Below are 26,411 nucleotides of genomic sequence, written 5' to 3' on the forward strand. Positions count from 1 at the left end.
GCTCGGTGGTTCTTTGACTGACAGAAAGAGATTTTAGGGAGTCCCTCTTCCTCCTACAGCAGCATTAACAAGCCCTAAAGCTCCTTAGACAGCCTCCGCCACTTGTTTGATGAAAGAACATCACTTTTATTAACTCTAAATACTGTGGAGATTAACCAACCAAAAATAAATCCTAGTGAGTCAAACCTATGTAGCTCTGCAGGCTCTTTGTCAAGCGATGAATACCGCCAGTGACGACCAACAGTGGCGGCTTAGCGGCGGAACGTTTCGTCACCCCATTCTGTCTGTATGCATCAACAAGGAGGTGTAATAACAGTATAACAATTCTCACTTCTATAGCCCTAAACCCATCATACTAACTTAATACATATGTGTATTCAAACACATGGCGTTGACAAACAAATTTTGATTCTCAGAGGCCCCCAGGAAGAGTCATTGTATGAAGAATGTGAGCCACATTTGGCCAATAAGCTCATAGGGAGTAAAGGAGAGAGAACCAGAAATACACCAATCAAATTATCATTCACACACACTCACACACACATGCAGACTAACACTACAATGTTTATACTTTGGTCATAAAGAGAACACGTTACAATGCCCAACACAAGGTTATGATGTGTGTGTAAGGTGGTCATTCTGGGAGGGCAAAGTGTGCGTATATGTCTATTAATGCTCAACCAGATTAAGATGCTTAGTCTTTCCTACGTAATTTATATTTTCTGTTCCCTAAAAATGTCTTCCACATCAGAAAAAAAAACTGGTCTAATTCACAATTCATGACATTTTGTTCAACCACAACGATATTCAGTTTATTGGAAAATATGAAATATTGTTTGACATAAACCAAACCTTATGATGAGTTTACATAATGGTTTAGGGACCACTAGGTATGTTTAAGGAAAAAAATGTTTTGGTTGTAGAATATTCTAGTAGTATATTATGTGTATGCTTATGCATACAAAAGACACTGAGAGTCTGGAAAACATAACTTTCACATCGGATGCTCATAAAAACTAATTATGGGGGTATGATATCCTGTCACGTCTCACAGATCTTTCTGTCAGTGTCACTTTGCAAATCACACATCATTGCATCACTTAAAAGCCACGAGCCTGGAAGCTGGAATGAATCACCTCAATGCACCTCCCAGGAAATCATACTGACACACACACACACACAGAGAGAGAGAGGGAGCAATTGACAAGGCACTAATTAGAGTCAAACATTGCAAATAATTTTTTTGTTCGAGTAATAATGTGCCCTTTTGGCCTGCATGGATGGATGGATGGATGAATGGGTGAATGGATAGATAGATAGATAGATAGATAGAGAGAGAGAGAGAGAGAGAGAGAGAGAGAGGGAGAGAGAGAGAGAGAGAGAGAGAGAGATTCCATAACCCTTCTTTGATGCTAATATCCATCCATCCATCCATCCATCTTCTACCGCTTATCCGAGGTCGGGTCACGGGGGCAGTAGCTTTAGCAGGGACGCCCAGACTTCCCTTTCCCCAGCCACTTCATCCATCTCTTCCGGGGGGATCCCGAAGCGTTCCCAGGCCAGCCGAAGGATTTAGATTCTCCAGCGTGGCCTGGGTCGTCCCCGGGGTCTCCTCCCAGTGGGACGTGCCCGGAACACCTCACCGGGGAGGCATCCGAATCAGATGCCCCAGCCACCTCATCTGGCTCCTCTCGATGTGAAGGAGCAACGGCTGTACTCTGAGATCCTCCCGGATGACCGAGCTTCTCACCCTATCTCTAAGGGAGAGCCCGGACACCCTGCGGAGGAAACTCATTTCGGCCGCTTGTATCTGGGATCTCGTTCTTTCGGTCACGACCCACAGCTCGTGACCGAAAGATGAGGATAGGAACATAGATCGACCAGTAAATCGAGAGCTTCACCTTTCGGCTTAGCTCCTTCTTTACCACAACGGATCGATACAAAATCCGCATCACTGCAGACGCTGCACCGATCCGCCTGTCGATCTCCCGTTCCATTCTTCCCTCACTCGTGAACAATACCCCAAGATACTTGAACTCCTCCACTTGGGGCAGGATCTCATCCCCGACCTGGAGAGAGCACACCACCCTTTTCCGACTGAGGACCATGGTTTCAGATTTGGAGGTGCTGATTCTCATCCCAGCCGCTTCACACTCGGCTACGAACTGCTCCAACGAGAGTTGGAGGTCACGGCTTGATGAAGCCAACAGAACCACATCATCTGCAAAAAGCAGAGATGCAATACTGAGGCCACCAAACCGGACCCCCCCTATGCCTCGCCTGCGCCAAGAAATTCTGTCCATAAAAGTTTTGAACAGAATTGGTGACAAAGGGCAGCCTTGGCGGAGTCCAACCCTCACCGGAAACGAGTCCAACTTATTGCCGGACATGCGGACCAAACTCTGACTCCGGTCGTACAGGGACCGAACAGCCCGTATCAGGGGGTTCGGTACCCCATACTCCCGAAGCACCCCCCACAGGACCACCCGAGGGACACAGTCGAACGGCTTCTCCAAGTCCACAAAACACATGTAGACTGTTTGGGCGAACTCCCATGCACCCTCGAGGACCATGCCAAGGGTGTAGAGCTGGTCCACTGTTCCACGGCCAGGACGAAAACCACACTGCTCCTCCTGAATCTGGGATTCAACTTCCCGACAGACCCTCCTCTCCAGCACCCCTGAATAGACCCTACCAGGAAGGCTGAGGGGTGTGATCCCCTGTAGTTGGAACACACCCTCCGGTCCCCCCCCCCCCCCCCCACCACCACCCCAGTCTGCCAATCCAGAGGCAATGTCCCCGATGTCCACGTGATGTTGCAGAGGCGTGTCAACCAGGACAGCCCTACAACATCCAGAACCTTGAGGAACTCCGGGCGAATCTCATCCACCCCCGGGGCCCTGCCACCGAGGAGCTTTTTAACCACCTCGGTGACCTCAACCCCAGAGATAGGAGAGCCCACCTCAGAGAACCCAGACTCTGCTCCCTCATGGGAAAGCGTGTCGGTGGAATTGAGGAGGTCTTCAAAGTATTCTCCCCACCGGCTCACAACGTCCCGAGTCAAGGTCAGCAGCGCCCCATCCCCACTATACACAGTGTTGATGGTGCACTGCTTTCCCCTCCTGAGACGTCGGATGGTGGACCAGAATTTCCTCGAAGCCGTCCGGAAGTCTTTCTCCATGGCCTCACCGAACTCCTCCCATGCCCGGGTTTTTGCTTCAGCGACCACCAAAGCTGCATTCCGCTTGGCCAGCCGGTACCCATCAGTTGCCTCAGGAGTCCCACAGGCCAAAAAGGCCCGATAGTACTCCTTCTTCAGCGTGACGGCATCCCTCACCATTGGTGTCCACCAACGGGTTCGGGGATTTCCGCTAAGACAGGCACCGACCACATTACGGCCACAACTCCGGTCGGCCGCCTCAGCAATGGAGGCGCGGAACATGGTCCACTCGGACTCGATGTCCCCCGCCTTCCCCGGAACATGAGCAAAGTTCTGTCGGAGGTGGGAGTTGAAACTCTTTCTGACAGGGGATTCCGCCAGACGTTCCCAGCAGACCCTCACAATACGTTTGGGCCTGCCACGTCGGACCGGCATCATCCCCCACCATCGGAGCCAACTCACCACCAGATGGTGATCAGTTGACAGCTCCGTCCCTCTCTTTACCTGACTATCCAAGACATGCGGCCGCAAGTCCGATGACACGACCACAAAGTCGATCATCGAACTGCGACCTAGGGTGTCCTGGTGCCAAGTGCACTTGTGGACACCCTTATGCTTGAACATGGTGTTCGTTATGGACAATCCGTGATGAGCACAGAAGTCCAATAACAGAACACCGCTCGGGTTCTGATCGGGGGGGCCGTTCCTCCCAATCACGCCCTTGCAGGTCTCACTGTAATTGCCCACGTGAGCATTGAAGTCCCCCAGCAGAACGATGGAGTCCCCAGCGGGAGCGCTCTCCAGCACCCCCTCCAAGGACTCCAAAAAGGGTGGGTACTCTGAACTGATGTTTGGTGCATAGGCACAAACAACAGTCAGGACCCGTCCCCCCACCCGAAGGCGGAGGGAGGCTACCCTCACGTCCACCGGGGTGAACCCCAACGTTCAGGCGCCGAGCCAGGGAGCAATAGGTATACCCACACCTGCTCGGCGTCTCTCACCGTGGGCAACTCCAGAGTGGAAGAGAGTCCAACCCCTCTCGAGAGGACTGGTATCAGAGTCCAAGCTGTGCGTGGAGGCGAGTCCGACTACATCTAGTCTGATGCTAATAAACCAGGTTCGATAGATATTCTTCGAGGGAGATTGATACTTTATTCGTCAAGGGAAATTGGATACGTTGATGGCAACGCTTGCTGTTTCTCAGCTGCTTTGACTTCATGATGATGCAAGGAATCTTCCGTGTAAATAAAAACCACGTAACACTCAACATGCATGTGGGCACACACGTACGCACACACTGACGCACTGTGACTTCTTGTATGCAAGCCTTTTAATGCCAGCCAACCATGGCCGATGCTGTGTGGAAAACATGCAGAGTACTGACCAAGACTGGCTGTGAATACATGCACACACTGAGAGAGCAGAGATAGGGGAAGGCAGAGAGATTGTAAATGAAAGAGAGAGAGAGAGAGGGAGAGAGAGAGAGAATGCAGGCAAAGCAGTGATGCAGAATTAATGCATGCAAATTTTCAAGATTGCATATTATTATTCTAAACCATTTTCCTCCATCTATTTTTCCACCTTCGATCTGACCAGAGTACCTTCTCAACCATGTACATTGTACTGTAACTGCGTGCACATGTGCGCGTGCTGGGCACCAGCTGTAAGACATTAGTCTAGCCAGCAGGTAACTTGACGGAAAACTGGCACAGATAACAAGAAGCTTGGGAAATGAGATCAAGCGGCAGAGCAAGAGACATGAAAGACAAATACAATGAGGACTAAGAATCAAAGTGAGGAATTTACCTTTATCAGAGCAGGTATGTGCTGAGAGGAATGCCTTTCCTGTGGACTCTGTTTAGATGCTCTAACTCAATCCACAACTAAAAACAAAACAAAAAAACAGCCAAACAAAGGAAGAAAAAACTGGAATGTGTGGGTCTTGGTTGATAAAAACTTAAATGTGGGCTTAAGGACACAAATATGGTGTCATAAAAGACAAGAAAGTCTTGAAAATAAAATGTTTTGAGACAGGGTACATAAAAGACTTGGCACAAAGAGAGGGCATGGAGCAAGTGAGTAGAATTGGGGAAAAGAGTGTAACAACCAGCAAGAATAGAGCAGAAAAACATGAAACACATTTGATCTTCCCTTACCTCTGCAGCTTGTTTTGCAATCCTTTGGAAAATAATGACGCCTCAACAGTGCTACAGATTCTCAATTTCTAGCTCTTTCCACAGTAATTGTTTGCAAGCGTGCCAACGAGGAGAGGAGTGAGTCCTTGTGTGCTCGTGTGAATGTATCCTTGATGTTGATGTACAGTGTGAAGTGAAACTCCACTGCAAGGCAGACAGACAGTCAGACTGACGGAAACAGGAGAGCAGCGAGAGTCGAGGGCAGACGGAGTAGGATGGAAGGGTTACGGCTACCGAACATCAGAGCGGCTGAGTGGATACACCCACCTCCTCAGCTGGCGTCACACGGGAGTCTCCACAGATATTTCAAACTATACACGGAGAGCTAAGTAGTGAATGTGCAGGCCAAGATCTCATATTGGCCACAACACATACAGGTACAGCGGTACAACTGCACGACCAAATGGGATCGAACCAGCAACTATCAATAGGTAGGCTGCATACCAAGAAAACCTTAAAAACATTACTGCTTCGATTGGCATCTCGAAGTATGTATCCTCATTGGAGTTCTCAAGATGGGGCCAAATTGGGAAACCTTTCCACAACAGTAAATTCCTGTCATAAAATACCAATAGTATCATGCCAGTTTAGTTTTTTTTAAAGTTTTTTTAATGCATAGTCAGACACTTCAGTCATAGGCGAAGAGGATGTATCATAAAGAGACGCAGCACAACTGGGAACAACAATGAACAACATAAATGTCGTATATAGTTATGTTGGAGTTCCAAATCCAGAAACACACAGCTTTGAGCTCAGGAGCAATTACTGCGTATAACAGAAGTGATTGTAATTTACAGAACAAAAAACAGGTGTGGTGCTGCCAGGTGAGCTGTTAGCACGTAATGAAATGTAACATTCTTGAAGTGCCTGTCTGCCAGTCGCTCAGCATGCCTTCATTTCCCCCCGCTTGCCAGGTTGGGAAACATTGTGCGTGGAGAATGGAGGGTGTTGAACTGTCAACCCTCCCACCTCTGCTTCTCCAGCCATGTGCATCCCGTGCTTCTTGAGACAAAGCCTGCCTTGATAAAGGCCAACTCTACTGCACAGTGCATTGACAATGGTCCTCATTAGTAGCCCAGGTCGGGGTCTAAACTCTCTTGGGAAGGGAACCACCTGCAGGTGGTCACTATATTAAAATGTGTGCACTCACTGTTAGACAGTTGATATAGAATGACCAATGTGAGTTAGTTCCTTTACCCCACACCCACAGATTAATGATTTGCACCCATTGCTTGTGACGTGAATCAGCTAAGAAAAGGACCTTTACTAAGTTCACGATAACCAACTACTGTAAAATGAACAAAGATTTCCATATATACAACCATCCAATTTCTACACTGCTTGTCCTCGTTTGGGTCGCATAGGCGAGCTGGAGCCTCGCCCAGTCGACTTTGGGGCGAGAGGTTGAGTAGACCTTGGACTGGTCACCAGCCAATTGTAGGGCACAAATAGACAAATAACCAGACTCACATCTACACCAATGGATAATTTAGAGTCTTCATGTAGATACATAAACATGCATGCTTTTGGAATAGGGGAAGAGGTCTGAGTACCCAGAGAAAACCCACAAAAGCACAGGGAGAACATGTCAACGCTACAGCGGCGGGTTTAAACTGAGATTCAGATGTGGGACTGTTTGACTGTGAGGCAGACGTGCTAACCACTGTCGCACCATGTTGCCCCAATATGTTACAGTAAAAACATTATATCAAAGAATACAACAACAATGAATCGACAATGTGTTTCATAGGTGCTGTTTTGAGACAATGTTGAGCAGGTAAGAGGTCAGGCTCTTCATTATTTTTCTACGGAACATAAGTGATATCCAGACAATTACCCATGCGAGAGCATAAACACCAATTGCTTGATAGTGAGGCTTCATCCAAGCCAAAGAAATATGCTTCACTCTCATCTTGCTGCTCAAAAACAACTAACTCAGTCCACCAAATTGTCACGTTCACCAACATCCAGTGTGTAGAAAGGGCAATCCACAGACAATTAAAAGTAATGAAGAGCTGAAAAATGGATGGCAGTTTAGTTGTTGATGGTCCGCGAACAAACTAAATGCCAACCTGGTGACCTTCCTTGCTAAAACACCCCCCTAACCTTTAAATTACTGTGTATTACATAACATTGTATATGTAACGCAGTAATATCTAAATCGAGATGTGTTATGGGAGACAGTATATGATGCAAGCAAGTAATAGCTCTGTTGTTATTACCACCTAAATATTACATCCCTAGAGGAGGTCAGGCACCTCCTTACTACACAGTAGTATGACTATTACAACATCACTTGGTGATGGGGTTAAAGAAGCTAGTCCATTGACGCATGTATAGTTGCTGCTGACCACGAAGCCGCTCTGCAGCAACAGCAGCAGGAATAGAAGCTCAATTATTCCTCGACATCATCATATTGGTGTGCACGTTAAGATATGAAACACCCTGCATTGTTTGTTTGTTTTCCTCCCACCGCATTAAAGTGATGCGAGCATCTTTGGAAAACAACTATTCTCCATCCTCGCCTCATTTTGATCAAAATTGCACCGGAAAACGCGAATCGCTCGCACGGATGCAATTCCGCGGATTTGATTGGAGAGACGCAAGAAGAACAAGAAGACGTAAATAGTATCTTACCGTTCAAATCGTGGACGGGTAGCTGGAGCTGTCTGTCAGATGTGGAGACGCTCCAGTGACTGTGGACGATTGGACGGCGTGATGGTGTCGTTGACAAGCGTGCCCCCTGCTGGCTCATAGAGGATATTGATTTTTTACGTGTACAGAGTGGATCTTGTATCTTTTTTATTTTCGAAATCTAAGGATGTCATGTTTTTTTGTATTAGACTGTGGATCTTTTACAACTATTAGCTGTGGTACACGCCAGTTGCACTAGAGTGCTCACTCTGGATTTTTTCTTTTTTTTCAAATTTCCTTTTGATTATTAATCTTCAGGACTTTTACCGGAAATGTCACTTTAGAAAATGCTTTAATTATTTTATTGTGGTCATTTCACACGCACGACTACTTGCTCTGAAGAATTTGTGGGGAGCAATCATAGACGCATTAACTTCACAATAAACAAGCTTTCTGTCACAGCACCATCTGCAGGATTTGAGAGGGCATACGCAACTATAACTGTTATTTATACAATACATACATCCATTGTCTGTACCGCTCATCTTAACATGGAAAAATTTGCATTAAATACCAAATTTGTTTTTGGAATGGTACATGCACACACGTTGCAGCTTGATTTTTCTTATTTGTCGTGCTCTAACGGAAAACTACTTACGCTCGTAGCCCAAGTACATTGAGGACTACAAAAATGGCTTCACAACGATCCGATGGGCCAAAACAGGACATTGGTGTCTAATGTAAACGCCAGACGAAATGTGGACAAATGTTCGTACTATTATATATTTCCATGCCGTGTATTTATCATTAAGATGCGTGCTTTTATTATAAATAGTATCATGGTTTACAGATTTTTCTTTAAAATTATCCGACGTTTGTGTTGGTATTCAGGCAATGCAGCTGTCACTCGCCCGTCCAGTGGAGAAAAAAGCGCCAAGTTCTTGTGCAGCGTCGATTAAAATTGGCTTTTAATCGTAGACTACCGTTAAATGCGGTATAATACGATGATTTATGAAGGTACGAATGTGAGTTTGTTACTAATTTGGAGTTCGTTGACTTTAAGTGGAGTTACAACTTGTCCCGCCCCCCTCGCGTCTTCTTTTGTGGGGACCGAGTTTTGTCGTTTGTATCGGAACTTTGTGTCGCCGTTTTTCTTTTGCAATACGTATAGTATACACCGAATTGTACAATATCATTATCAATTCTATGCTTGTCGCTACAAAAAAAAACATAGGTAAGGGACATGACAGTAAAAGTAGCCCCGTAGTCAGTAAGCGTAGCAACTGAACCAGCAGTCGTTATGTAACTAACTGGCCTTGATAGTTCTGCTTTTGTTTCGTTTTTTTTTTTTTTATTCAGCTACTTGAATAATACAATATTTTCAGCGTAGTTTAGACGCAGCCATTTACGCACGGGCCTTTTCGTTTGAAACTTTGCTCTGATAGCCCATTCAAACGACTTGCTAGTGTTTCTTCCTTTTGGCACATAGCGGCATTGTTGCAACTCCTTCAAGGAAAAGGCTTTGTGAAGTGAAGATGCCTGGTCTGCAGGGCGAACACGCTGTGACCTCGTTGGGGAGCCCCATCAAGAGGAGCAAACTGTCTCTGAGGTTCTTCCAGAAGAAGGAAACTATACGAGTCCTGGACTTCTCTGAACCACACGCAGATGAAGCCAAGTCAGTGTCCATATTCATTAAAATAGTTCCTCTCAAAGGGCTTCTTCCCACATTGCAACATGCCTCTGAAGTTAATTGAGGACTCAAAATTGTTCATAGGTGTAAACAATGTTGTCAGCTCACCCGCGACCCTAATGAGGACAAGTGCTATAAAAAAAAAATTGATGGCTTAATGCCTAATGTAAGATGACTTGAACTGAATTGAAGGCAAAATAATACAGTACAGTATGTACATATGGCTGGCCAAAATGTCTGATGAATAACGTATGTCTTAAGTTTGTTTGACAAATGTGCATATACTGCTAGGCTAGCCTTCTTAATTTGCTGTGTTTTAATTGTTGTTTTTTAGCTCTTTAATGTCCGGTCCTCCAGTTGTCTGATATGGCAGTAATTTTAATTAGCCACCAGTTTGTAGTCTCGAATGAGGAATAAGGAGAACCTGTTGCCATTCAAACCAAGGTCGCACTCATGAAAATAAACCAACCATGCTCTCGTGAAATGTTTTAACATTTTTTGTGTTTGCTCAGCAGCAGTGATCAGGTAGTGCCTGCTCCATCTCTGCCACCGACCTCGCCTGACCTCCCGCTGTCATGCGAGAAGAGAGAGAACTTGTTGCCGTTTGTGGGGCTCAGTAACGGGGGGAACACCTGCTATTTAAACAGCATCTTACAGGTGAGATGCCATTTTCAAGAATACAAGGGATCCATTCCTACAGCAGCAACGTAACCTGATTTTTCTGAAGTCATAAAGCACCATAGTTTATCATCAGCCTACGCTTACGCAGAAGTAAAGTCGTAATTACTCTAAATATTTTTATGAAAAACACTTGTAGGGCATGAATATCAAACAATCAAATTAAAAGCTGTAAGTATGGCAGTAACTTGGCACGTTCTTGTGCCACATGACTAATTCTAAAGGCTTCTTTATACTCGCGCGGGCGCTGACGTCACTGCGGCTGTCCCGCGCGGGCACAGTTTGCCTTTATACTCGAGGGCAACCCACACGCGTGCAGTTTTAAAAATGTACTGCAGGTTCTCCTCCAAGTCGGGGGTGTCGCTGCAGCTGGTATTGGCTAGGACGCCACAGGGTGGAGTTTCCTCTTCATTTTTTGGCCATTTCCGGTAGCCGTTTTTACTTTTCTTTCCATAACAAGGAACAAAGCAACTATAATGGCGACTGTGGAACAGTGTCTGCTACAACGAATGGACCTAGATGACACGTTTAATTCTGCTGCAAAATCGATCAAGAAAGGCGGCGGCATAGGTGATATGTGGAACCGAGAGGAACAGTGAGTACGTCATCACGGCATGTGACTAAAATGGAACCAATCACGAGAGATGATCTCCGCGTCATTCTATTGTTGCTGCACAAGCAACAATTTTTGGCGCGCGAGCAACAGTTTTTGCCATGTGCGCATCAAGTGACGCAGAAGGGCCACGCGAGCCAATGCGTCGGCCGTGCAGGAGTATAAAGATGCCTTAACGGCGCACGCTTTTTTCCATTACCTCTGCCAAGTATGAGGTCAGATGGGTTGTCCAATGGCTGTTTGCTAGTTAACAGAATTAATCAAATACTTAATAACTGGCTCCCACAAAACCCCTGGGGTGCCAATAGTTTTTGAGCACGACTGTATATGTTAAGGCTCGAATTATGCGGTCTCGGTTATGCGGTCTTGCAGTTTGCGAGTTAAAATTCATATTTTGCACCTCAAAAAACACATTGAAAAACAAAACTGCAAATCAGTTCTACTGCGGAGACGGTCGTGAAGATGGAAGCACACAGAGGCGAATGTGACAACGCGCTTACGTCACCGATGCGTGGGAAGTAGAATGGGAAAGTGAAGTTTTTCAGTTGGAGCGGGAACACAGTGGGAAGATGCGGTGCAACACTGACTTGAGAAGGGAAAAAAAAAAAAAGACACAGACAAGCATTTCATGGGGAAAGGCAAGGTGAGCACCCGTTTGTTGTAACATTGGACCTTTCTCTCCGTGACTTTGCCAAAGTCCCCATGTCGTGGGTCCCGAGAGACAAAGGTTAAAATATTATGTTGTAAATCACTGAGATTAACGTTTGTCTACCTTAGAAACATAATGTACGCCCTGCGGAGCATTTCAGTTAATTATGCGTACCGTCAAATGAAGGTCCATGAACTAGTTCGTATTTCGGCTGACCGTGTCCTGAACTTAGTACATTTCTGCCTGATGAAGTTATTGAGAACACACCCATTCTGGCGTCTGTGAGCGGCTTTCAAACGAAAGTTCATTTTCATTTAAGAGGGCCAGGTTTTGTTGGAGACTTCAGGACAAAACCCGGAATTTGTTTTGTTTTGTAATATACATACATGCAAATCAGTCGCCTTTTGTCGAAATTTGTCGTTTATGAACTCAAAATAGGTCATCGGGGGTAACACTGTCGTCATAGGCTGTTTTGTACTACTTAAACGCTGGCAGATGGCGATAACGGTACCTTTACTCCGTTACAATGATCTAAATGTCGCTCGCTACTTTTATTTATCAATTATTGCTTATTTGTCAACTATTTCGTGCGTTAGACTACTACTTCGACTTCTGCATTTGTTCCAATCAAATTTAAGCGCTAGTGATGTATAAGTCTAGTTCACCAATCAAACGACAAAAGAAAGTCACATGACCTCACACGTCTTCTATTGGGCTTCCCGGGCATAGGTATTAACACAAGATAAACCAGCCTGGCTGATCGTTGTGCCCAAATGGCCACCATTTTTGGAAGGTTTCGTTACCATGAAGGCAACGGCACGCTACTCGTGTTTTCATTTAGACGAACAAAAACAAATACTACTTTTACGTTTAAAAACATTTTTGCTCATCAGATCAGCCAGTGTCATATTTGTTGCACCGGTCTTTTGTGTTTTCGCGTTGAGGTGCTGCGGGTTGTGGTCCCAGCAGAACCGCGAAGCACACGTAACATCGCCGACAAGAGTCTGATCCGCTAGTACATCTTGTATTAATTAGGAAATGCGCCGACAGTTACCTAATTAGTTTACAGATGTTAATGTTAAATGTATTAAGTGATGGAGCGATTTCACAACACAATTAACTAACTTCAAATTCAGAAATGGCCAATAAAAACAGAAAAATATTGTACTTCATATTTTCCTGGAGGATGCTTTTGGGATTAGCTTTTTTAGTTGGTAATAGTGAAAAATGAAGCAATACACACAATGATTTTAGTCATTTCTTTTCCAGAATGGAATTTCCGCCTGTGTGGAGTTTGCATGTTCTCCCCGTGTCTGCGTGGGTTTTCTCCGGGCACTCCCGTTTCCTCCCACATCCTAAAAACATGCATGGTAGGTTAATTGACATGTCTAAATTGCCCGTAGGTGTGAATGTGAGTGCAAATGGCTGTTTGTTTGTATGTGCCCTGCGATTGGCTGGCAACCAGTTCAGGGTGTACCCCGCCTCCTGCCCGATGATAGCTGGGATAGGCTCCAGCACGCCCGTGACCCTAGTGAGGAGAAGCGGCTCAGAAAATGGATGGATGGATAGTTTACATAGAAAATGAACTTATGGGTTATGTTGAAGTCAGATGTAGGAAATATTTTTCTCTTGAGGTTTCTTCATTTTAGTTTGAGCAAATTGAACGCTTCCAAAACGCAGTACAAAGAATATTTGTCTTATTCCTAGTCGGCTGGTCTAACTAAGCTCATAAATCCCATGAAGCTAATGTATTATGTCACAAAATGCTGAAATGCCAGCTGCTTAAGTGAAGTCCACAAAGGCTGTTAATAACTTTTTAAAAAATGAATGCCTTATCTTTTATGCACAATATGAACTTAAGAAATAAAAACTGTTGATTATATCAAGAGGAAACCAATTATGTATATGTTATTAAGTGAAGTCTTTTTTTTTCTTTTTAACCAAGCAAAAATATAGTTTATCCAAATACTTGAGTGTTCGATAGGATTTTCAGTAGGATACTCGAGTACTAAAATATTCGTTAGCTGCAGCCCTACATTCAACTCCCCCATTATATTCATATTGTTATTATTTAATCAAAACCCTTGCTTCGGGTCCCCATGCAATTAACCTGCAAAAAATGCTACTCAAAATTAGAAAGTTGCTCCTGAAATGAAGAAATAACTATCAAAACTGTTTCTCAAAGAAAAAAATATTTTGAGCCTAAATCAATCCAATGCCGGCCGCCCCCACACGTCAAAATAACAACATAAACACTATGGACTTATATGGCACGATAGGCCTTTTAATATAATAGCATGAATGACATTGTAATCTAATCACACAGCAGTACTCATGGACGGGAAGGGGATCCCGTGCGCGAATGGCATGGCTGGGTCGGGCTGGCAAGCTATCTCGCCGCTGCAGTGGGGCGACAGAGAGCCAGTTTATCAATCCACGTTCTCTTCGTCAAGTTACGAGAAATAAATGGCTCAAAACTTGAATTGCCTGATGGAAATTGAGGAATACATCGCTGAAGACCTCATTTTGAAGTGGGTTGGCGCACGCCACGGATCGCCTAATGTGAATGCGCCCTAAGCAGCACTGCACCTACATATGACAACAAGCTTCAGCTATGGGATGCAAGTGTCATCAAATATTTTTTTCTTGGTCTTTTTTTCCCAGACCTTGCAGCTCACGTTTCCAGCTGGAGTTTGACTTATCATCGAAACAGGGCACACTAATTAAATTATTTTGTGCAGAAGCCATTTTTAACTTGTGTGTAAACACACTTTTATAAATTATGCCCCAGGTTTTCCAATACTTGAAACTTTTGTCATTTCTGGTATTAAAATATAATTTTTAAGTCTCAGTTGAAGATGAATGTAGATGTGTTATTGTTCCTGCAGGTGCTCTATCACTGTCCAGGCCTAAAAGAAGGCATCAAATCCTTATACAAGTTGTCGAAAAGAAATGCTAAACCCTCTGAAGAAACGAAACAATGTGAAGAGGTGAGCAAATATTCCCCCAAAGACATGCTTCTTTCACAGTCACATAGAGCAGTGATTGTCAACTGGTGGCTGAGGACCCAAATGTGGGTCGCAGACCCATTTTGGGTTGGGTCACGGCAGCTTGTAAAAATAAATAAATAAATAAATTAAAAAAAATAATAATAAAAAAAAATGACCTATCCTTTTTTTCCTTTTTTCCGCTGCAGTACAGAGGCGTACCAAGTTCCCACATGGAACGTAATAGGTACGTGACAGGAAGAGTAGCTGCCTTGTCCTTCAGCCACTAGTTTACTCAGTAAACAAATACAGTGCAACTTAGCTTCTGGCTAGCAAATGTCATGGTGAGCAATATGGGTTTGCTGGTACAACAAACTCAGAGGCAATTTGAAAACAAAACATGTTCTTTATTGTTTTAAGTTCTTTATAAGTGAGTCATGACTTTGCAACAAAAGGACAATGCGGGTCCCAGGGTGACAACAGTTGAGAACCACAGACATGGTCATGGAGTATTGTTTTGAAAGTGGGAGTAAATGCCAATTTTGGGGGGGCAAGAGTATGTTGTATGCAGTGTTGGGAAGTAACTACAGTGGGTACAGAAAGGATATAAAGTAATTTAAGACCCCCTTAAATTTTTCACTCTGTTATATTGCAGCCATTTGCTAAACTCATTTAAGTTCATTTTTCCTCAATGTACACACAGCACCCCATATTGACAGGGAAAAAAACGGAATTGTTGAAAGTTTTGCAGATTTATTAAAAACTGAAAAATCACACAGCCATAAGTATTCAGACTCTTTGCTCAGTATTGAGTAGAAACACCCTTTTGAGCACCCTTGAATACAGCCATGAGCCTTTTTGTGAGTTTTTCACACCTGGATTTGGGGATGCCGATCCTGTCCACTTCTGTCAGGTTGGATGGTGGACAGCCATTTTCAGGTCTCTCCAGAGATGCTCAATTGTGTTTCAGTCAGGGCTCTGGCTGGCCCATTCAAGAACAGTCACAGAGTTGTTCTGAAGCCACTCCTTCGTTATTTTAGCTGTGTGCTTAGGGTCATTGTTTTGTTGGAAGATGAACCTTTGGCCCAGTCTGAGGTCCTGAGCATTCTGGAGAAGGTTTTCGTCCAGAATATCCCTGTACTTAGCCGGATGATTGCAACCAGTCGTCCTGTCCCTGCAGCTGAAAAACACCCTCACAGTATGATGCTGCCACCACCATGCTTCACTGTTGGGACTATATTGGACAGGTGATGAGCAGTGACTGGTTTTCTCCACACATATCGCTTAGATTTAAGGCCATAAAGTTCTAGCTTGGTTTCATCAGACCAGATAATCTTATTTCTCACCATCTTGAGTCCTTCAGGTGTTTTTTTTTTTTTTTTTTAAGCAAACTCCACGTGGGCTTTGATGTGTCATGCACAGCGGAGAGGCTTCCGTCGGGTGGACAGTACCCGAGTTAAAAATATGAGTGTCACAGCAAAGGGTCTGAATACTTATGGCTGTATGATATTTCAGTTTTTTCTTTTTTAATAAATCTGCAAACATTTCAACAGTACCATCTATATGGGGTGCTGTGTGTTCATTAATGAGGGAAAAAATTAACTTAAATCTTTTCGCAAATGGCTACAATAGAACAAAAAAATTAAATTTGAAATTGAAGGGGGTCTGAATACTTTCTGTACCCACTGTAATTACATGTAGTGAGATTATGTAATTAAATTACAAAATGCATGCAATCCATTACTTAGAGAAAATGTGTTATTAAATTGCAGTTACTATTGAAAATTTCCATGATTACAATTTTAGTTACATTTGAAATATAGCTTTTGCAAAAGCTCAGATTTTTTCCCCCCATATCTCCTCCTCCTATAGCCTGTGATTGGCTCTGTGGTCATGTGCCAGGATAGTGGGTTCCCTGTGAATGGTGTGATAACTAGCAGGACTATGGGTTGATGACATGATGGTTTGAACACAAACCCAGTAAAATAGTGTCGGGATGTCCCGATCCAACTTTTTCACTTCCAAACCAATATCGATATTGCATTCTTGAGTTTTGGCTGAGACTGATATCGGTCCGATCCGATATCTCTAATACATAATTATTTTGTATTATGGAATGTTAGAAAAGGCTTGAACAAGTGACATGACTCAACAATACTCATGAGACTCAATAATCAGCCACAGTAGGTATGAAAAAACCTGACCCATTTATTATTAACCAATGGGTTCCAGAAAGTAACTTTAAACATAGGAATGTACTAAAATGAAATAAAATGAATATAAATATTACAAAATCCTGAAAAATTGCTTAAAATATAAGAAATGTTTGCAACATGACCATTAACAATACAAATTGTACTTTTAAAGTGTAAAATAACAATTCAAGTTGAATTCAGTTATTTTTTACTATCAATAATGGTGAACAGCATTTGGTTTCTCCACATGCGGAAATGCATCTTGGGTGTAGTTTTATGGACAATGTTGTGGTGGATAGAAGGAATGTCGTGAGGCTTTAGGTACTTGTCCTGCCCCTGTTTGCATGTGCCTCTTTGGGATCGCTGTGCATGTCTTGACCTCTGAGGGGCAGTGCGGTGCACACGATGCGATACACACTTGCAGTAGCAGTAACAAAGACAATTGATCGAATATTGTTTAAATAACTAATTTTTCACAGAGTTTGAAGAATGTATGCCTGAAAGTATTGTTATATTGCGTGTTTGTGTATCAATATTCATTATTTTGAGAGAGATGGATAAGTACCGCAAGTTCAAGGCTAATTTTCGTTAGCTCATCAATGGTGTTTTTCATTCATTCGTGAACTAAAACAAATAAACAAATTCTGTGAGGTATTTGAACATTCCCTACTTGTAATTCTTTTGTTATGTGTTTTTAGTTTTGCAGTGAACTTCAACTGACTGTCAATAAACGACTTTAAGCAAGCAACATTCACTCTTACGCTTTGCTACTCGTTAGCACCTAAGCAACCTGCTGTTGTGATCACCTGGGCACTGCTGGGTAGAAGTGGCGGAGCGGCGCATGGAACGGACTGCTTTTATGAAAGTGGTAAAATCTGAGATTTTAGATCTAGTCTGATCCGATCGTGTTTTTTGCTGACATCGGACCGATATCCGATGTCAAAGATCGACTCGGGACACCCTTAGAATATTGTTCAAACCATCATGTAATAAACCCATAGTTAAGATAGTCATCACAACATACACGGGGATCCGGGTTTGGTCACATGACATTTACACTTGTGACGTTAATTTCTGGCGACAGCAGAGGGAAATAGTGTATAACGTGGCGGCCCAGAGAGATCGGTGAAAATTGAATTTATCCTTTTAATTCTTATTCCACCAATGCAATATTAATCAGAATACCATGTTTAGACTAATGAGAGCAGATACAACATATTCTTCTTGCCCCTAAAGCATAATTCTATTTCATTTATAGCTATCAGGGAACGCTGCCGAGTCCTTACCAGCACACATTGAGCTCCTCGAGAGCTTCCACAGTCTTATATGTTCCGTGGAGCAGCTGCAGTCCAACTTTCTGCTCAACACCGACAGCTTCAGTGAGCGAGAGCTCGACGCGTCACCTTCTAATGTTCTTAACACACTCAGGTAACTTGGTTGAAAATATCAAGCTGTAGAAAGCCCAGTCTACATTTTTGTTTTCAAGGAAGCTTTAGAATCAACTGATTTATGTTATTTATGGAAATTAACAAATACCATTAAATTGGGTGAATGCATAATGAAAGAAGAAACTATTATTTTGTTGTTGGCTTGGCTTTAATTATAATGAAAAGAAAAAGCCTGCAGTTGGTTGGTAACCAGTCCAGGGTGTATGTACCCCATCTCTCGCCCAAAGTCAGTTGGGATAGGCTCCAGCTCAACCACGACCCCTATGAGGACAAGAGGCAGAGAAAAGAAACTGCTGGAAGAAGAAGCTTGCTTTAATATTTCAGATGCATTATCATATTTTAAAATCCAGTAAGTTTTACTCGACTGATTTTTATGGTTTAATGTCTTGCAGGCAACTGAACCCCATGTATGAAGGCTATCTTCAGCATGATGCCCAAGAGGTTCTGCAGTGCATCCTTGGATACATCCAGGAGGCCTGCAACACTATCAGGAAGGAGAAAAAGCACGAGGACAATGTGACTGAGGTCAAAGTGGAACATGGCAGCAATTCAGTGTCAGAATCCCAAAGAGGCGCCAATGAGGATGGTGAGGTGGCTGTAAAAAGGAAAAGCGATACAGAGATGGGAAATTCCAAAAAGAAGCCCAAATCCATCAAATCTGGAGCAGGGGAGGAGCACTTGTTGAGTGGACCTGTCACCCGCTCAAAAAGGAAGTCATCCTGTCAAAACACCAAGGACTAAAGCTGGAGAGGAAGAGGACGCAAAGGAAGTGAAACAGCAAAAGGTAGACGAAGAAGAAGAATGGGGCAGTGATGATGCGCGAACTAAAGAGGCTGATCGGAAAAAGAAGAAACGCTCTAAATTGAGCTGGCTGAGGCCTGCTGGAAAACAGCCTAGCATCATCTCCATGTTTCGCACCGTCGGGAAGCTCACGTCTACATTTGCGAAAAGCGCAACGAAAACAGAGAGAGAGAACAGTGGAGCTGACGAAGGCCAAACTGAGGATGAGAAGAAACGTGAGGGGGTCCTCATGCAAAACGAGAACGAGGTCCACAAGGCAGCACTTGAAGGTATGATCTTATGGTAAAGTACAGTTTGACAGAATTCATAAATTCACCATAAACTATTATACTGTATATAAATTCATCTCAATAAATTCGAAAATTGTGACAATTTATTTCAACAGTTAAAAAAGATGAATCCTACAGATTGACACTGTATTGAGTAAACTATAGTATAGCTATCAGGAGATGCTGCCAATTCCTTACCAGCATAGTTGTGGTTATTGTTTTTACTTTTAAATTATCTTGAATATGACAGCTTACAGCTAACACAAAACCCAAATTCAGCATTTCAAGAAATTAGAATATTACATACAGTGGGTACACGTAAAGTATTCAGATCCCCTTAAATGCTTCACTCGTTATATTGCTGCCATTTTCTAAAATCATTTAAGTTATTTTTCCCCTCATTAATGTACCGTATTTTCACGACCATAAGGCGCACTTAAGTCTAAAATTTTCTCCAAAATGGACGGGGTGCCTTATAATGCGGCGCGCCTTATGTGTGCACCGAGTTCCAACATCTATAAATGTTGTTGTGTGATGACCGCTCCCCTCGACCGTTTTTTTTTTTTTTTAGCATTTCCTACCGACGCACTGCTTACACAGAGAAAAAGCGGACATGGCTTGAGGACAGGGGAAGGACGCTAAAGCCACGCCCCCAGTAGGGAAGTAGAGAGTGGCGTGGAAGCGATGGATGACAGATGGTAAGCACAGCTTTACCAAGACAAGGAGGCAACGCCGGGCGAGTTACACCACAATTTGTGAATGTATTGTGGATGGCGGTACGGTGGGCGACTGGTTAGAGCGTCAGCCTCACAGTTCTGAGGAGCGGGGTTCAATCCCCGGCCCCGCCTGTGTGGAGTTTGCATGTTCTCCCCGTGCCTGCGTGGGTTTTCTCCCACATCCCAAAAACATGCACGTTAATTGAACACTGTAAATTGCCCGTAGGTATGAATGTGAGTGCGAATGGTTGTTTGTTTGTATGTGCCCTGCGATTGGCTGGCAACCAGTTCAGGGTGTACCCCGCCTCCTGCCCGATGATAGCTGGAATAGGCTCCAGCACGCCCGCGACCCTAGTGAGGAGAAGCGGCTCAGAAAATGGCTGGATGGATGGATTGTGGATGCTGGGCTAACGTGCCTGCTTGCACTGTTCGAGCTTTCGCACGGCAACAAGACTGACTCGAAGCTGGCGTGTTTGGTTGAGAACTTGCCCAGCTGTTCATTTCGGATACAGAAGATGAGGACTTTGATGGATTTGTGGATGGGGATTGATCAAAAAATAACGTGAGTACATTGTTAAATACTTCAGTAAAGTACAACCGAACTCAGTTTTGCTCCCGCTTGTTTTAAAAACATTGTTTTAGCGTGCATGCATGCTACTGTGTGTTTTAAACTAGCGCCCAGTAATACGGTGCGCCTTATGTATGTGTTAAATACAGAACGAGACCCCGTAACTGAGACTGCGCCTTTTAATACGGTGCACCCTTTGGTCGTGAAAATACGTTACACACAGCACCTCATATTGACAGAAAAATAACAGAATTGTTGAAATTTTTGCAGATTTATTAAATACAAATATCACACATATCACACAGCCATAAGTATTTAGAAACTTTGCTGTGACACTCATATTTAACTCAGGTGCTGACCATTTCTTCTGATCATCCTTGATGGTTCTACACCTTAATTGTAGTCCAGCTGTGTTTGATTATATTGATTAGGAAAGCCACACCTCTGTCTATATAAGACCTAACAGCTCACAGTGCATGTCAGAGCAAATGAAAATCATGAGGTCAAAGGAACTGCCTGAAGAGCTCAGAGACAGAATTGTGGCAAGGCACAGATCTGGCCATGGTTATAAAAAAATGTCTGCTGCACTTAAGATTCCTAAGAGCACAGTGGCCTCCATAATCCTTAAATGGAAGACGTTTGGAAGGACCAGAACCCTTCCTCGAGCTGGTCGTCCGACCAAACTGAGCAATTGAGGAGAAGAGCCTTGGTGAGAGTTAAAGAAGAACCCGAAGATCATTGTGGCTGAACTCCAGAGATGCAGTCAGGAGATGGGGGAAACTTCTAGAAAGTCAACCATCACTGCAGCTTTCCACCAGTCGGGGCTTTATGGCAGAGTAGCTCGACTGAAGCCTCTCCTCAGTGCAAAACGCATGAAAGCCCGCATGGAGTTTGCAAACAAAAAAACAAAAAAAAAACAGCTAAAGGACTCCAAGATGGTGAGAAATAAGATTCTCTGGTCTGACGAGACAGACGGAGAACTTTTAAGCCTTAATTCTAAGCAGTATGTGTAGAAAAAAACAGGCACTGCTCATCACCTGTCCAATGCAGTCCCAACAGTGAAGCATGGTGGTGGCAGCATCATGCTGCGGGGGTGTTTTTCAGCTGCAGAGACAGGTTGGAATTGAAGGAAATATGAACGCGGCCAAGTACAGGGATATCCTGGACGAAAACCTTCTCAGAACCTCAGACTGGGCACACAGCTAAAATACCGAAGGAGTGGCAACAGAACAACTCTGTGACTGTTCTTGAATGGCCCAACCAGAACCCTGACTTAATCCCAATTGAGCATCTCTGGAGAGACCTGAAAATGGCTGTCCACCAACATTCACCATCCAACCTGACAGAACTGGAGAGGATCTGCAAGGATGAATGGCAGGCGAACCCCAAATCCAGGTGTGAAAAACTTGTTGCATCATTCCCAAAAAGACTCATGGCTGTATTAGGTCAAAAGGGTGCTTCTACTAAATACTCAGCAAAGGGTCTGAATACTTATGGCTGTGTGATATTTCAGTTTTTCTTTTTTAATAAATCTGCAAAAATTTCAACAAATCTGTTTTTTTTCTGTCAATGTGGGGCGCTGTGTGTACATTGAGGAAAAAACTAATGATTTTACCAATATAACAAAGAGTGAAAATTTTAAGGGGGTCTGAATACTTCCGTACCCATTGTAAACTATCAAAAAACATTAATACAGAAATTAGATAGGAACTGACCTGGAAAAACGATTTTCCTATAGTAAATGAATCATGAGTTTCACTTTTTGAATTGAACTACTCCCACTTTTGTCAGCTTTTTGCTGAAAAACTCTCCTTTTCACATATTTCTGTGATTTTTCTGTAACGCCATAAGATGCCAAAAGATGGTGCCAAAGCCCTGGCTAACAGGAAAGTAGTAATTGGTGTCAAGGAAGTATTGCTGAAGTGATCCATCTTGACTGAGAGACTAAAATCTTTGGATGTTTGGGAGTAGCTAAATTTCGTCTGGGTTGTTAGAAGTTACAGATTGCCATCTGTACACCTGTGCTTCCGGTGCATTTTTAAATTTTAAAATGTTGCAAGATGAGTGAAATTATTTGGCATGTGGTATAGTTACAGTTAAAACTACCTTTATATAGACAATTCTAAATCTTGAATTTATTTTTTTTGGGAGGGGGGGGGCGGGCGATACTGTAGTGAAATTATTTTCTATGGTTTTCCAACTTACTGAATGTATAATAATAAATACATTTTTGTTGTTCTCGCTTTGTAGACGGTCTAGACCTGATGGAACGCTTGTTCCAGGGCCAGCTGGTTCTACGGACTCGTTGTCTGGAGTGCGAAAGCTTCACCGAGAGGCGAGAGGACTTTCAGGACATTAGTGTCCCCGTGCTGGACGACCAATTTAGCAGCCCGGACGATCTCTCATCAGGTTAGTCGTAGTGCTGGGCGATATGGCCTAAACTTGATATCATGATTTTTTCTTTTTACCCCGGCGCCACGCTGGACGACTGGTTAGCACATCTGCCTCACAGTCCTGAGCACCCGGGTTCAAATCTGGCCTCGCCTGTGTGGAGTTCGCATTTACTGTCCGTGCCTGCGTGGGTTTTCCCCGGATACTCTGGTTTCCTCCCACATCCCAAAAGCATGCATGGTAGGTTAATTGAAAACTCTAAATTGCCCGTATGTGTGAATGTTTTATTTTTATGTGTCCTGCGATTTGCTGCCGACCAGTTCAGGGTGTACCCCGCCCAGAGTAGGTGGGATAGGCTCCAGCACGCCCCCGCGACCCTAGTGAGGATAAGCGGTACGGAGAATGGATGGATTTTTTTCAGTCTATATTTGATATGGCTCTTTTACTTGTATTAAAGTTTATAAATGTATAAAACCGGACCACACCAAACTGATTTATATTATAAAGCAGAAGGTTTGTGTAACAGTTATAAACATCACAAAGAAATGAATTATATTTCCCTACAGGTATTTCAAAATATGATCTCAAAATTAGTGATACACCAAAGACAAAAACACCAGCGCTTCAACCGAAACCACAACCGCTCTGCGGCGTTGTTTTGTTTACATCACAGGAGCGGATCTCTTTGATGTGATGCATGCATCCTACTCGATCACGTGCTTCATCTTCAGGTGATTTTCAGACGGTGGTTGTTTCCAAATGATAGGTAGATATGGCCTTTTTTTGCAACGGTTTATGGCTCCCTAGTTGCTAGCATTTTCTTCTCAATGTTGGCGGAAGTCTCGCAGAGTAGCGAAAACTATAGAACATAAAACCAACGATCCCCTTTTTCCTTATCGAGCATTAATAAAATATTGTTTGAATCGAGCTTCTCGATATATCGCTCAGCTCTAGTTAGAATAAGCCACTGCTGTTTCCACTGAGTAAGAGGACACAGTGGGTCCTGTTTACAACGGAGTTCTGTCTCCATGGCAACGTAACTTGAATTTGTATGCAAGTCTGAATGCTGTGTAGTCTATCACTAACCTACAGTAAATGTGTATGAAAAGACTTCAAGGCTAGTATAAGTAAGCATACAACAAACAAATAATCTGCGTGCCCTTTGTACCCTCGAAACAGTCATAAACGACATTCGATCTGATACCCACTCTACTCTGAGTTTGCAGTGTTCTGAGAGACGGTACGCTCCCTTTCTTGGAATTTACGAACCATGCCTTGCTTGAACAGCTTCCATGCTCATCCTGCCTGACACTGCCGCGCTGTCTCGCGTGTGCGCTCTGATTTTCCGAAAACTCCGGAGTGTATAAAGTGCACTGTTGAACGTACCCTTAAAGTGTGAGCCAAAACCAACCGGATCCGGCCCATGGATGTAAACCGTGCGTGTCTATTTCCATGATTCTTGCTTAAATCTGTACCAAAATTCCAAATGATCATATGTAATAATGCTGAGATATTACAAGCATGTTTTTTGTCACTAACACCATTTCTTCAGTAACTTGAACTGTAGCTCAACAAACTACTATGCTTGACTTCTGATTTTAAAACGATCAATTGTGTATGTAAATGTGATGAGGTGATTAAACATTCGTATGGTTTCAAGTCATAACGGCCCTCTGAGGGGAACCGTAATGACAGTGTGCCCCGTGACAAAATGACTTTGACACCCCTCGATAGTATACAGTTTATCAAATCAGATGTCTGTTGTCGTACCAAGACCGACCTGTTTTGGTTAGAGGCATCTACGGTGAACGAATGATGACCTGATAAAACAGCAAACTAAAATGTTGGTCTCCCAGTTTCTCCTTACCCCAAAGCAGAGGAGAAGACCCTGAAATGGGCCATCGCGCAGTTTGCATCGGTGGAGCGCATCGCCGGAGAGGACAAGTACTTTTGTGACCCGTGTCGCCACTACGCAGAGGCCGAGAGGAGTCTTCTGTTTGACAAAACTCCCGACGTCATCACCATTCACTTGAAGCGCTTCTCTGCCAACAGTTTGGAGTGAGTCGCTTCACCACTCAATACTTTACTCGCTTTGAGCCTCGTTTTTCATACCCGTTTGTTCCCTCTGTCTAGAATGGAGCCGTACACCAGTCTGTCCAAGGTGAATACGCCCTTGCAGACGCCCTTGACCTTGTCTCTAGAGGATTGGTGCACCCCGCGCTCATCCGGCAAAGGTCACCACTACGAGCTCTTTGCCGTAGTCATGCACAGCGGCCTGTCCATCAGCAGCGGTCACTATACCGCCTTTGTTCGCATGAGTGGCCTGAAAGATGCCAAGTTCTGGCTGTGTGAAGGGAAGCAGCAAGAGGGTTCCAAAGGAGATGCACGTGACGACGGTGAGGTGTCTGTCAGGCAGCGTGCGAGCGAACAGCCTGCAGTGAGCTCGGCTTGGGGTAAACCACAAAGTAAGAAGCCTCCGGAAGGCGGGGTCGGACTCTCGGGAGGCCAGCGGAGTCAGACCGGCACGGAGCACGGTGAGAGAGTGGGCGGCTGCGGATCTGAGCGAAGAAAAACTCTCAAACAAAATGCAGAAGCTGAGCTTACAAAAGAGGCCGACGCTGGAGAAGAGAGGGAGAAAACATCCCGTGAGGAAGAGGAGGCCTCGGAACAGCAAGCTTTAAACAACCTCCTGAAGTACGAAGGCAAATGGCTGCTGTTCGATGACTCTGAAGTGCGGTTGTTCGAGGAGGAAGATTTCTTCCAAGCCTGCTCCCCTCAGACCTCCTCCTCTTCAACACCCTACTTGCTCTTTTACAAGAGAATACCAAAGCCGCCGCAATGATGCCAGCATCGCTTTACTACCCCAAGATGGACGCTGTACATATTCTATAGATGGAACACACTGTGGACGTAACTTTTGTTTTTAATCAACTTCAGACATCTACTGCAAAATCACCTCAGGATTTTCTCATATTTAAGAAACAAATGTGTGCCTGAATTGAACGTGCTTTTAAAAATGATTTTTTTTTTTTTTTTTTTTTTTCCTTGGGGCTTAGATGTTGATTTTTGTTGTTGTTGGGGAGGTACTTGTGACCAGTTCACCAAATGAAAGTGCTGCACTTGTTTCTACATCACATCAAGTGTGATATTCAGCCTTCACACGCATTTCTATGGCAATAAACAAGCCACCACATTGTAGTTACAAAGAATATAATTTACGACACTGGTTTTTATGTGGTCTGTTTGAATCAAAATTAACTAAGTGGTGCATTGACATGTTCTTCCACAGATGTTAACAAATAAACTGAACGAAGATCACACTCATAGGTGATGGTTTTTCCTTAACTTGTACCAGAATAATAACTAGGTCATCTATAAAATAAACTTTCAAAGTAAAAGAGCTAACGATTCATTTTC

The 26,411-nt window shown here is 43.7% G+C and overlaps 2 protein-coding genes across 3 annotated transcripts in view; one reads left to right on the forward strand and one right to left on the reverse strand.

The window, feature by feature from the left end:
- The window catches only part of kank4 (KN motif and ankyrin repeat domains 4), an 86,444-nt gene extending 78,379 nt beyond the window's left edge, over nt 1-8,065 (reverse strand). Inside the window, exon 1 of one of the 2 annotated variants that reach the window (XM_061684374.1) lies at nt 7,993-8,065. The gene's annotated coding sequence lies outside the window, so the exon portion shown is untranslated. Of the gene's footprint in view, nt 1-5,316; nt 5,532-7,992 lie in introns of those variants that run through there. The other variant, XM_061684377.1, reaches the window with a different exon arrangement.
- An 811-nt stretch (nt 8,066-8,876) lies between these two features.
- On the forward strand, nt 8,877-26,411 carry usp1 (ubiquitin specific peptidase 1). Its single transcript, XM_061683933.1, is given in 10 exon segments — nt 8,877-9,006; nt 9,540-9,664; nt 10,195-10,336; nt 14,508-14,609; nt 18,060-18,229; nt 18,642-18,974; nt 18,976-19,319; nt 22,854-23,012; nt 24,851-25,052; nt 25,128-26,411. Coding segments are annotated over 10 exon segments (2,292 nt in total). The 5' UTR covers nt 8,877-9,000; the 3' UTR covers nt 25,837-26,411.

The sequence above is a fragment of the Phycodurus eques genome, chromosome 8 (genome assembly GCF_024500275.1).
Source record: "Phycodurus eques isolate BA_2022a chromosome 8, UOR_Pequ_1.1, whole genome shotgun sequence".
In the NCBI taxonomy this organism is placed as follows: domain Eukaryota; kingdom Metazoa; phylum Chordata; class Actinopteri; order Syngnathiformes; family Syngnathidae; genus Phycodurus; species Phycodurus eques.